The sequence below is a fragment of the Phaseolus vulgaris genome, chromosome 2, assembly GCF_000499845.2.
Source record: "Phaseolus vulgaris cultivar G19833 chromosome 2, P. vulgaris v2.0, whole genome shotgun sequence".
In the NCBI taxonomy this organism is placed as follows: domain Eukaryota; kingdom Viridiplantae; phylum Streptophyta; class Magnoliopsida; order Fabales; family Fabaceae; genus Phaseolus; species Phaseolus vulgaris.
In genome coordinates, this window is record NC_023758.2 from 46,738,256 (window position 1) to 46,751,445 (window position 13,190).

Here is a 13,190-nt window from a genome sequence, read left to right on the forward strand (position 1 = left end):
GGGCGAAAGGGTTATGGATGACATTGAGGACAGTTTGGATATTGATGCACAGATGGTTGAAGATGTTGTTGCTGTTATCAAGCCAAGTACAGTATTGGACACATACATAAATGTTGAAAGCAGTGGTATGGGTGAAAGGGTTATGGATGACGTTGAGGACAGGTTCAATATTGAGGCAAATGAATCCTGTCAATCCAAGGACAAAGTATGTTTCATTTTGAAAAAAATTAGTGTCATAAATTAAGTAGTTGGCTTTTGCAGAGTTGTAACAATGAAAATCTTAATCAATCTTTTGTGTTCTGATTGACACAGGCAGGAAATATGCAGACATTTACAACTTCCATTCCAACTGATGATACAAATCTCAACATGGTCAGTTCACCAGGTATGTATATATTCACCTGCTTCTGAGTTATATTCAGAATAAATAACTGAAAGCAGAATGCCTAAACACGTTCAGAATGTATTTCCCTGCAAAATGCTTCATTTTGCATGATTACCAAAATAAAAGAAAAAAGAACAGTGGCATTTGGTGTGTACATGGGCACCACTGTCATATGCAAGGCTAGTTTATTGCATTGAAAATCTGTTGGCTTAGGATATGCATTTCTGCTAAAAGGTTATGCAGAGAGTTCTTTCAACCTGCATCTCTGGGTAAATTGTGCGCATGCATTAATGCTTCTCTGACTTGAAGGCTGAAGCTATGATGTCATGTTCCTGATCTCTGCTCAGAGTGCAGTTGTATTTGATCATTTCGTAGTAAATTTTATATCTTTCTTACCATTTACCGTAAATGTAACAGAAACCAACACGGGAGTTTCCAGAACGTGCAATATAAGACTACTTAAATGTTTTGTCTTCTCCTTAAAAGAAGTTTAGAGCTGAGGGCAGGCTAAGCACAGTCATAGAAGAGCTTCTATTATCAAATGTAGATTTTTTAATGAACATAACCCCTGAAAATAGTGATACTGTAGAGGCTATTTGGAGCAGCTTATACTTTTAGTGAATGCAAAGCCCGAAAATGCTCTGCCAAAACATATATTTATGGAATATCTCAATGAAAATGACTTGATCGTTGTAGTTTACCCCTCCCATTGATTCATGTCACAGTCTTGAACTCTCCTCTTAAGTTGCCCTTGATCTATGAAATCAGCCGAAAATATTTCTTTAAACTAGCCTTAATGTACCTTTTATGATACATACATACTAACTCTGTATGTATGTAATTGTGATCTTTAATTGTGATCGGCCATTTAATTGTGATCTTTAATCGAACAACTAAGGATAGGTGGCCAGCTTACTTGGGAAGTTAATCGAGAAAGTGTAGGTTGCGGTCGACCGGTACTTGCGATGTTAATCGAGCAAGTGTAGTCGGCAGCCGACCATTACTTGCGATGATAGTCGAGCAAGCGGGCAGTAGGTCGGCCAATACTTTGCGATGTTAATCGAGCAAGTTTGGTTGGAGATCGGCCGGCACTTGCGATGTTAATCGAGCAAATTTGGTGAGCGTTCGGCCGGCACTTGCGATGTTATTCGAACAGGCGGGCAATCGTTCGGCAAATACTTGCGATGTTAATCGAGCAAGCAGGCGTTCGGTCGGCCAATACTTTGCGATGTTAATCTTTAGCAAGTTTGGTTGGCGGTTCGAATCCTGCCGTCCACGTTTTTAATATGAAGTTTTAACTTTTTTTATTATATATTTTTTTTATACTCCCCGCTCACCGTTAGCTTTCAAATTTTGAATCGAAAGAAAAAACCAAAACACGAACCTAGGGTTTGGTTGTTCGATTCTCCAAAACCAATGCTTGATGGAGGAAGAAGGTGATGCATTAGTGGATCCTCTCGCCAATTATTGGGGAATTTCCCTCTTCACTTCGCCGTCTCTTCCACCTTCCCAACCCTACAACTCAGACTTAGACCTTCACACCATCCACTCTCACCTCAAATCCATGGTGAGTTCTTATCGTAACCCTTTTTCCTCTTCTATCGTTTCAAACTAGTTCACTTGCGTTTAGCTTTAATTCTAGCACTGCCTTCCATTTCATGCTACCGTGTTTGCACAGGCCTTGCGAAGTCCCGCGAAACTGGTGCAGGAGGCCAAGCTTGCTTTGGATGATGACCCTAATCTGTTCGACTCTGAGATTTTTCGAGACTCAATTTCTCAAACAACATCAATTTCTCAAACAACAAATGATGCAGGAGAGGATGGAGAATTTCGTCGGGAACAGAGACCTGGGTTGGGGCTCAAACGTCCACGCTTCTCTATGAAGCCTACTAAAAAGTGATGCTTATAGCCCGGACCACCACTTTATCGGTTAATGTCTTTTGCGTTTGATTGTTTTGTTGACTTGGATTTTTGTTACAGGCCCTCTGTTGAGAGTTTGCTTCCAACTTTGGACCTTGATAGCTTGAAAGATCCGGCGGAATTCTTCTTGGCCCATGAACGGTTGGAGAGTAAGTTTCTGTTTGTTTCTTGTTTCTCTTCATGTGAACGAGATTCAGTTCTCCGAGGCTTGTTCTTGTCTTATTGGGTTTGCATTTGATGGCTAGATGCTAAAAGGGAGATACAGAAGCAGCTGGGTGGTGCCTCGTTTGAGTCTGATCAAGATAGCTTGTCCACTAGACCACGACAACGTCGACCTGGGCTTTTGCGGAATGATCAATTGTACCCTCTCATAATACTACGATACCCTGTCTAAATTGTGTTCTCTGTGATGTTTGTATTTCTTTTATCTGTTGTTTAACTCGAGCTTAATGTCATAATGGCCAGGCCAATCAGATACAAGCATCGTTATCCCCGAGAAACCTCTGAAAGTGTTCTGTCCTCCCAGGATGCGCTTGGGTCTCAGACTCTTGATCCCCTGGCTGAGAAAATTGACGTAGATGAAGCCTATATGATATCCTCGGAAAAAGAAGTAATGGGTGAGTGAATGCAACCCTATTCTACTATATGAGTGTGCTGGCAGGCCTGATTTTTGTCCTCCTAAAATCGGACTATTCAGTGCGCTTTTACTTCCCCTTTTTTTCAATACTTCAAACGCACTGATTATGTATTTTTGCTCCAGATTCATCTGCCATTAAAGGGAACGAGTTTGATGAGTTGTTGGATGGATTGCTTTCTTGCAATTCTGAGGATCTAGAGGGGGATGGGGCAATTAGTCTTTTGCAAGAGAGGTTACAGATTAAACTCGTAGCTGTAGATAAATTTTCTTTTCCGATCTTCCCAGATAGTCAAGTGACTGATCTGAAATCATTGCAAAGGAACAAGTCATTGCAAGGGAACAAGTCAAAGCCAAGGAAGGCTTTATCCGACATAGATAATTTGTTGAAAGGAATAATTACGAATAAGAAGACACCTCTTAAAAAGTCTGAACAGTTCACTGTGCAGCAGTTATCTTCACCCACCCCTCCAAGAAGTCCATTTGCTTCAATTTTGTCACTGCAGAAGCACATTTCAAGGTCAAGGCAATCACTGGATTCTTTTTCACTTGATGAAATCAGTATGGATAATTCAGAACCCAATCTGGTTTCTGGGAGGCCGAATGAAATGAATACTCGCATGATTGAACATGTTGTTGCAGTTGGTAAGACCAGTACGGTTTTGGACTAGCCTTAATGTACCTTTTATGATACATACATACTAACTCTGTTGTGGTTTGCCTTAGCTGATCAATCCGATCCTGCTGGATATCAAGCCAGTGCTGTGGATAAACGAGCCAGCAGATCAGAAGATGATCAATCAAATCCCACTGAATATCAAGCCTATATTGTACAGGTTACAAGATTTGTCCATTTATTTTTCTTACGTGTCTCGATGTTTAAATTACTTGTGCCATAATTCAATCATTTTATCATATATCAGCAATTTAAATGGTGAAAATTGATATGGGAACAGTCAAGGTGCTTTATACAGAAAAATTATAGTAATACAACTAATTTATTCAATATTTTTTATTATTTATAAATGACATAAAGAAGAGAACAGATGCATAATGTGATAGAGATAGAGGATCAGTAAATTGTTAATACGTGTGATAAAAAAATTATTGTAGGAATAATTTACCATACTTTGAATGTGATAAAACGTAATTTGTTAGATCACTTGGTGGAAGGCAGCCATACTTAATTATCGATGCACTTTCAGTTTCCTGACTATCCTACTAGAAAAAGGTAAAATTAAGTTAACCATACAATTCAGATAGTAAACAGATGGTGCAGAATTGAATTATAATTAGAAATTTACAAATATTCGTGTTTAAAATTGGTTTCTGTATTACTATTTTATTAAACTAGTTTTGGATTAGCTTCCCTGGCATGATTCCACACAAGTCTGATTAATCACCATCTCAAAATTTTAAGGCTAGTTTGGTTTTTAAAGAATTGACTGTGTGACTTCTGATACAGGAAAAGACAGACGATTCTATGGAGCCTGTTAAAAATCAAAAAAAGAGAGTTAAATCTCGTGCGAAAAAAAATGTTTCGAAACGCAAGAGCCTTGCAGGTTTCTACTTGTCATTTATCTCATCCATTTATTTTCAAGAACTCCTTTTGTTGTGAAATAATTAATCTCTGTTCCCAGATTCCGGTACATCATGGAATGATGGATTAAGGAGAAGCACCAGGATCAGGACAAGGCCATTGGAATACTGGAAAGGGGAAAGACCGGTGTATGGCCGCGTACACCAAAGTAAGTAAAATCATTTTGCTCTATCAGTCATTGTTGACCACACTGTTATATAACAACTATTTTCCCTTATTGATAACTTTTGGTTGAAGGGTAACAGTAGCTTAAATTCTACCATTTAAGTGGGAGTTTCTTCCGTTTTCTCAAGTTTAACTTTGATTGTGAAGTTCTTTATTATGGACACAGGATTAAGAGAATTGTACTTGCCATGTTTGCAGGTTTGGCTACTGTCATTGGGGTGAAGTGCATGTCTCCAGGAACTGATGGAAAACCGACTATGAAAGTGAAGTCCTATGTATCAGATCTACACAAAGAGCTTTTCGAGTTGGCATCTCTATATTGAATATAAAATAAGTTCCTCAGATTTGTTTTCTGTAACATCGATTCTTATCACATCACTGCCCATGGATTATTCAGTGCTATTGTACTACATTGTCTGTAGCTATAGTCAGTAAAGTGACCAGACAACTAAAGTGATTAATTAATTGTGTTAAGTCCCTTATGTTGTTATTTACTCATAAATTAATCTAAGTCTTCTTAACTAGTACCAACAAAAAAAAAGAGTGAATTTTGTTGAAGTTAAAAAACTACATTAGTTCATGCACTTAAAAGTAATCCTTGTTATGTTACTTAGTGGAGTTAGGAGAGATAACTGTTCCACTATTTTTATTAGGGGATTCATAAAAGTAAGAGAAATTCATATAAAATAAAGGGGAAAATAACAGTGAAACTGAATTTGTTTTAGTATATTGAATCTAAAAGGTCAAACAGAGTATATAAATTAAGAGAAATTCCTGAGTATATAAATTAAGAGAAATTCCTGTATAATGAAGTGAGAGTAACGGTAAAAGTAGGTGGCGTATTGATTCAGTTTTGTTAACCTTAAAAAGTCAAACAAGATAATGAATTGGTTCACTTTTCAAAACTTAAACAGTAAATGAATTTCAAGTTCAATTGGTTCATAATTTAGCTTCCCACATTCTCAAAAGTTAATAAATGCTTTTTAATTATTAAATAATTTATATTTAAATTTATATAAAACAAAGATATTAGGCTGTGTTTTATATAAATGTAATTATTTATAAATTTTAAAATAGTAAATGTTCTTACAAGGACCTAGAAACAAACTTCCTTCGCCTTCCACCCGTTGACCTCTTGGCCTTCGCTTTCGGACTCCCTTCTCGGTGTGATCTTTCGGGCTCCCCTTACCCTCCACGTTTTATTAGATTGCCTGACGGAGACTTCCCAGTCAACTTCTAACTCACTCCAATTAATCTTTCGGTTTCTAGTCTCGGTTTCCTCTCACGGACGGGTGTGCGTACCTGAAAGGTGCTCCGATGCGAAAGTTAGATTCAGTTTTACAAGATATAAGAGCGAATTCCACTTACTTTTACCTCTCAGGATGACCCTGTATTTATACTACTCTTTTATTGGGCCCAGAAGTTATTTGGACGTTTTCTCTTTGTATCAGACATTTACTACATACACCCGCATATTTGGGCCCAGTTGGGCCCAGTTTTATGGGCTTTTGCTTAATAATAATTTCCGTTCTATTTTATTTCTTTCCTTATTTAGTTTACTTTCAGGTTGAGCTCTCGGCTTAGTCTTCGCATTGCTTTCGGTCCAATCCCTCGGTCCAAACTTTCGGCCAAGTACACTATTTTATTTCTTTCCTTATTTAGTTTACTTTCGGGTTGAGCTCTCGGCTTAGTCTTCGCATTGCTTTCGGTCCAATCCCTCGGTCCAAACTTTCGGCCCAGTACACTAAGCCCCCCAGGCATAAGGAGGTGTAGACGACGAAATGTCTATGAGAAGATAGAAGGTTACCTCTCTTGTATTTTGGGGGGAAAAATGAATTTTGAAAGAAAGAAAGAAAACCTGAGTGGTGTATTAACTGCGAAAAGACCTTTTCGTTTTACGCGCTTCTTGTTGATGGGACTGCTTGACAGGACAAGCTAGCAGTTGCAACCATTGGATGTAATTAAATCTGATGGTCACTACGCCGTGACGCTTCGTATATCACCACTCTTCCACCTTTATAAATCTTCATTTCTATTCACCTTATTTCACAGTTTCTCCTCTCATTATATATAAAAGCTGAAGCAAATATTCGTGGAAGGTATAATGTCTTCATCGAGTTCTGTTTCCGTTTCTTCTGAGTTTACGGAATTTTCGAGCACGAGTAATGAATCTACTGGGAGAGTGATTGAGACCAATAAGAATGCCGACCCCGCTTTGTCACCTGAAACGGTCTCGTGTCTGAATTCATCAAGCAAGGATGTCGTAGATGTTGAGGCCGAGGAAAGAGAAGAAATAGCCGAACAAAAATTAAGCCTTCGGGGCGAGTACGAATGGGTTAATCCGAAAGTTTGAGAATATTTCTCTCGGTACCAATTTAGCTCAACCCTTCGTAATTTCCTTTCTCAAATTTATGTGTATTCTCCTGATGCCACTGAGGAAATCATTTCTTTTCGGCGAACTTGTGCTATTGATAATGTTTGCCATGGCCGTGAAGGCGACGAACACGAATTTTTTTATTTTTATGAATGTCTCTTTACTGATCTCCATATTCGGTTTCCTTTAAGTGAATTTCAGATGGGTGTCCTGCGTTTTCTTAATATTGCTCCTACCCAACTTCACCCCAACGGTTGGGCTTATATGCAAGCTTTCAGTATTTTGTGTAGATACCTTTCTTTAATTCCGAGTCCGAAAACTTTTTTATATTACTATAGCTCTCGGCCCGGTAAGAAACCTAGTTGGTTGTCCCTGATCAGTAAGACGAAAGTGTGTTTTCTTTCTCCATTTACTTCTTCGTATAAAAACTTCAAAGGAGGTTTCTTTAAAATTCTAATTGAGGAAACCGGGAGAAAGTACTTCTTTGATGGTGATATTCCAAAATTCCCTTTCTACTGGACCCGTGCTCCTGTGAGATTTAACTCTTGTTCTTATCATTCCATGACTACCGAAGAGAAGCATGTTATTGCGGTTCTAGGTCACTTCTCCCATAAGATTCCAACTCGTGCTCTGCTTCGGCTATATGTTTCTCATAAACCCCAAAAAGATTTCATGGGTATGTGATTCTTTTGGATTCTCTCTTTTAGTAATAATAGAATTTTAACTTTGCTGAATCTGTTGGTGATGTTCAGGTTTAATGGCGGCGACGAAACCGAAGGATCGTGCGTATTTTTCTAAGCTGTTTAATCAGGCTGGAGGCTCAACTCCTCGTTTTGAGAATGAAGTTCCAGAAACCGAAAATGAAGTTGTGGAGCCTATCCCTCACTTAGAGGTTGAAGTAGCCGCGGACGCCGGAATAGGACCTTCTAAGAAGAGTAGGAAACGACAAGAATAATAGAAGGTCACACTCCTCTAAGAAACATCGTCATGGTTCCGGGAGCTCTTCTCAATCGCTTTTTGAAACAATATTCACATCGTCTACACGTTTTTCAGACTTTGTTGACTGCAATCTTGATTCCTCTGCTCGGGATATGTTCAAAGTGGTTTCTGTTCCTTCTCTAGCTGATTCGATGTTTGAATTGACTAGCCGTGCTTTTTTGATTAGTGAAGCGATAAAGGAGAAAACAAAGAGCCACGTTACTTCTGCTGAATTTGAGAAATTGAAAAGGGAAGCAGCCGAATCAAATGAGAAAATCACATTACTAAATTCTCAAATTGATGAACTTTCTTCGGTTAATAACCGACAAGAAACTGAGAAAGAAAAATTGAAGAATGAAAATGTCAAGCTCTCAGCCCAAACTTTGGCGCTTAACACGGAGAATCAAGAATTGAAGGGAGACATTGCTAAACTCACTGCTGCGAAGAAAATCGATGCTGAAGGCATTTCTCAATTGGAAGCAGAAGTGAACAAGTTAAAGTTGAGAGTTGGTGAAGCTGAGAGTTTTGTTATCCAACAACACCAGTTAGGTTTTGAGAAAGCTCTTCAACAGGCCGAATACTTTTACAAGATCCCTTTAGATGCCGGCAACTTTGATGTCGGCAAAGACTTCTATAAGGGCGAATTAATTCCGGTGGGTGACATTCCTTATGACGGATCTCCAGAAGATGAGCGGGAAAATGAAGGATGATAATGGGAAATGACGAGGCCGAATAGTAATCTGACTAGGACGTTTTTTGTTTTTTGTAACAGCTCCGAGTAAAAACTTTCGGACTTTTGAGGACGTTTTGTCTCTGCCGTGATAGTAATTTTGGATATACGGCGTCAAATTATATTATAATATTTGGTTTACTTCGTGTCTAGTTTACTTGATCGGTACCAGCTAGTTACTACCTTAATTTAATACGATAAATGTATTCTGCTTCACCTTCCATTATTAACCTTTTGATTTACTTTTTTCTAGTTAGAATGAACGTATGGCGTTTTTTGGATATTAATTTAACTTTTTTTATTTTTTTATTTTTTATACTAAGATGAAAACATATAACCTCTAGGCCTCTGTATCCGGTTTTCCATTCGGCCCACTACGTTTTAACGACAAGTATAAGCAGGTTAAAGGATTCGAGATCGAAAGAGTTGTAAATAAATGTAAACAAACATTCTCTCGGGAAGGATTTCACCTGGAGTGAAAGTATCCAAGACCGAGAGTATTGTGGATAAACATTCTCTCGGGAAGGATTTCACCTGGAGTGAAAGTATTCAAGACCGAGAGTATTGTGAATAAACACTCTTTCGGGAGGGATTTCACCTGGAGTGAAAGTATCCAAGACCGAGAGTATTGTGGATAAACATTCTCTCGGGAAGGACTTCACCTGGAGTGAAAGTATCCGAGACCGAGAGTATTGTGGATAAACATTCTCTCGTGAAGGATTTCACCTGGAGTGAAAATATTCAAGACCGAGAGTATTGTGAATAAACACTCTTTCGGGAGGGATTTCACCTGGAGTGAAAGTATCCAAGACCGAGAGTATTGTGGATAAACATTCTCTCGGGAAGGACTTCACCTGGAGTGAAAGTATCCGAGACCGAGAGTATTGTGGATAAACATTCTCTCGTGAAAGACTTCACCTGGAGTGAAAGTATCCGAGACCGAGAGTATTGTGGATAAACATTCTCTCGTGAAGGATTTCACCTGGAGTGAAAGTATCCGAGACCGAGAGTATTGTGGATAAACATTCTCTCGGGAGGGATTTCACCTGGAGTGAAAGTATTCAAGACTAAGAGTATTTAGCTAACACAGAAACTTCAACAAAAAGTCTTAATATACAATAGTTGGTGTTCTTAAATACAAGCCTTAACTGAAATAAAATTTTAAGTGACTCGTATTCCACGTTCTAGGTATTAACTTCTCGTCTAATGTTTCCAATCTATAGGCTCCGTTCTTCAAGTTTTCATTTATTCTGAACGGCCCTTCCCAGTTTGGTGCTAGCTTCCCTTGTGCTGGATCTTTTCTCGCATTAGTTCTCATTCTCCATACCAAATCTCCTTCATTAAAAGTTCTCGGTCTTACCTTTGCATTGCACCTCTTACATGCTCGTCTTTTTACAGCCTCTTCTCTGATTTTGGCTTTCTCTCGAAGTTCTTCAATCAAATCCAGTTCTGCCTTTAAACATTCATTATTAACACTCCAATCTTCTATTTGTCTTCGTAATGTTGGTTCAGTGACCTCTATGGGCAACATAGCATCTGTTCCGTATGTGAGATTAAATGGCGTTTCTCCAGTTGATGTCTGCGGTGTGCATCTATATGCCCACAATATTTCAGATAACTTCTCGGCCCACAATCCTTTCGCACTTCCCAATCTCCTCTTTAGTTGACTGAGAATGACTTTGTTAGCTGATTCTGCTTGCCCATTTGTTTGCGGATGTTCAACTGAGGTGGTTGTAGGCTTGATTCCCAAATCCACATAAAATTCCAGAAGTTTTTTATCCGTGAACTGTCGGCCATTGTCGGTTATAATAGAATGTGGAATACCGAATCTGCAAATTATGTTCTTCCACACAAAGGTTTGAACTTGTTGAGCTGTTATTTTTGTCAGCGCTTCTGCTTCTATCCATTTTGTGAAATAATCAACCGCAACAATCATGAATTTTGTTTGTCCTCGGCCTAAAGGGAACGGGCCGAGGATATCCATTCCCCATTTAGCAAATGGCCAGGGAGAAGCAATGCTTTGCAGCTCTTGTGATGGTATATGGTTGAGGCTTCCAAATTCCTGACACTTCTTACAGGCTTTAACGTATTGATTGCAATCTTCACATATTGTTGGCCAATAATACCCGGCTCGACAGATTCTTGTTGCCATTGTTCGCGCTCCACAGTGCAATCCGCATAGTCCTTCATGAAGTTCTCGGATTACGTGTTCGGCTTGTTCATGGGAAAGGCACTTTAACAAAGGGGTTGAAAACCCTCTCTTGTACAGTTCATCCCCTATGAGGATAAAATTGGCAGCTTTCCTAGCCGTTCTAACATCAATTTCAATTCCTTGTTCTCGATTGGAAATCGCTTCTTTGTATGATCGAATCCAATCATCTTTCTCTGTGGTAATGTTCCGTCCGGTTGACCGGGGACGTCTTCGTGCGCAAACTTGCCCGTCAGCTAGGGACTCCTTCCCTCCGGATACCTGTGGATACCTGCAAAGAAGGACAAAAGGGCGCCCTAGCGGCCGTTTGCACTCCGACGCTCAAGTCAGCCAGCAAAAACACCAAAACTGGGGTATCTCCGTATCTGAGCACCGCGTATGGCACTCTGGAGATGGTAAAAAGCTCTCTGTTTATCTCTCGTGTGTATTCTCGTTCTGGCAAAAGTGTTCCCTAGTCCCTCGCGAGCAACCTCAAGGCTCAAGCAAACAACTAGAGTGTCTCTGCGCAATTGCCAAAAGTTCGAACCCCCTTTCCAACATTCGAAGCACTATTTAAGCTACCCCCGCATTCAAAGCACCTTAAAGCGCATTTATTATAAAACGCTCAGCGCATTTAAGCTGTCCGAAACGCTCGGGAGCAGTTATAGTACTTTAAATGCTCGAAACGGAAAATGCTATTAACTCACTTTAACTCACTTTAATTACCTGGCACCTGTCAAGCTGGCATTACTATTCTGACTTGGCTACTGTACACGTGGAGGGTCTCACAGCACCATTACCCGGTCTGAGGGTGTTTCGTCGCCTGAGACCTCCTATCTGGGAGTGCAGCTGCGCAAGGGGTGACTTTTTGGGTGCCAACTCATGCCCCCAAGTCTCTAGTCACTCACTGTGAGAGCGTATCTGCCTTTCTCTCGCACCCTGCACCTGGCTCCCCCCAGGCATGACCCTTCTCTTGGGTCGTATCTATCCCAAGGGTGTCTCTGAGGCGGCAGGGGTACTTCACAAGTCAGGCTGCTCCGCACAGGCGCTATCTCTATGGCCTTTAAGCCACCTTTCTCTATGGCCTTTAAGCCACCTTACTCTTTTCTTTATCACTGTCCCCTGGTCATCAGGGTCTGAGGCTTTCCCACAGAGCTGCCCCCTCCACGGTCTTTCCTACCCATGGGTATCGGGGGGCGGCACCGTGGCTACCTTGGTCCTATGCCCTCTTCCTCTGGCGAAGCCTTTCTTGGCGGCGCCTTATCTTGGCGACGCCTTCTCTTGGCGACGCCTTCTCTTGGCGACGCCCTATCTCTTGGCGGCGCCCTATCTCTTGGCGGCGCCCTATCTTATCTCTTGGCGACGCCTTATCTTATCTCTTGGCGACGCCTTATCTCTTGGCGGCGCCTTATCTCTTGGCGACGCCTCACGTTGACTTGACTTTGACTTTGACTTTGTCAACGCCCGGGGTACGGGACGGTACACAAGCCCCCCAGTCTTAAGCTGAAAACTTGTTTTCAGCGAAAAGACTAAGGCCACGCCCACGTCCGTCCACGTGGCACCCTGGTGCCGTGCCATTCCTGCTGATGTGACAACTTAAGCAAGTGATGTGACCCGCTCTGCACCAATGGGGCGCTCTTTATTGCTGACTTGACATACCTGGAGGGACCGCGCGTAACCATTTGCCACATGGACCATCCAACGGCCAGTCCTGAGAGCCTCTTGCGCTCCCAGCGAGCGCCTAATCTCGCGACGCGTGGCTCGATCGAACGGTTCCTGTCTAGCGACTCTTGGGTTGCCAGCGTAACATTCAAGTTACTCAAAACCCCGCGCGCTCGCGCTGTTTCATTTACACTCTTCGTATTCTCTGCACTGTTCATCTTCCCTGAAACTCTCTCTGCTCTCTCTGCCCTCTCTCTTCGCGCTTCAAGCGTTCAACCACCACGAGGTATGGCTCTTCTCCTTCGATAGCTCTTTCTCTTTGATTCTCTATATTGATATGAACTGCCTGGGCCTGTTTATCTTTCTTGCATTCGCGCTTTCTCTTCGCATTTCTCTGTTTCCCTTCTTTCTCGACTTCTCGCGTGGGTAGGGTTTTCCTAGGGTTTCCCTTTGATTCACCATTTCTCCTTCTAACCCTTTTCCTCTGAATCCTTTCTTCTCTCTTTTGATCTTCAGCTGTTGCATCGATGGCGAAAACCAAGACCACCGCGCCT

General features: G+C 41.0%; 1 protein-coding gene across 2 annotated transcripts; it reads left to right on the forward strand.

Moving 5' to 3' along the window:
* Positions 1-1,638: 1,638 nt before the first annotated feature.
* Positions 1,639-5,182, forward strand: LOC137812739 (centromere protein C-like). Of its 2 annotated transcripts, none has more exons than XM_068614912.1 (10): positions 1,639-1,952; positions 2,064-2,281; positions 2,366-2,454; positions 2,551-2,665; positions 2,771-2,922; positions 3,066-3,584; positions 3,666-3,775; positions 4,405-4,501; positions 4,580-4,687; positions 4,903-5,182. In XM_068614912.1, exons 1-10 carry the CDS (start codon positions 1,809-1,811, stop codon positions 5,025-5,027), a joined length of 1,677 nt encoding a protein of 558 aa, XP_068471013.1. In that variant the 5' UTR covers positions 1,639-1,808; the 3' UTR covers positions 5,028-5,182. The 2 variants fall into 2 exon arrangements, with proteins under 2 accessions (XP_068471013.1, XP_068471014.1); XM_068614913.1 differs by having other exon boundaries at positions 1,722-1,952; positions 3,666-3,769.
* The last annotated feature ends 8,008 nt before the right edge of the window (positions 5,183-13,190 follow it).

Bases quoted from the DNA above. Each gene is read 5' to 3' on its own strand.
- LOC137812739 (XM_068614912.1), top strand. From the start codon at position 1,809: ATGGAGGAAGAAGGTGATGCATTAGTGGATCCTCTCGCCAATTATTGG. The intron at 2,455-2,550 runs GTAAGTTTCTGT...TTTGATGGCTAG, and splicing joins GGCCCATGAACGGTTGGAGA to ATGCTAAAAGGGAGATACAG. The intron at 2,923-3,065 runs GTGAGTGAATGC...TTTTTGCTCCAG, and splicing joins CTCGGAAAAAGAAGTAATGG to ATTCATCTGCCATTAAAGGG.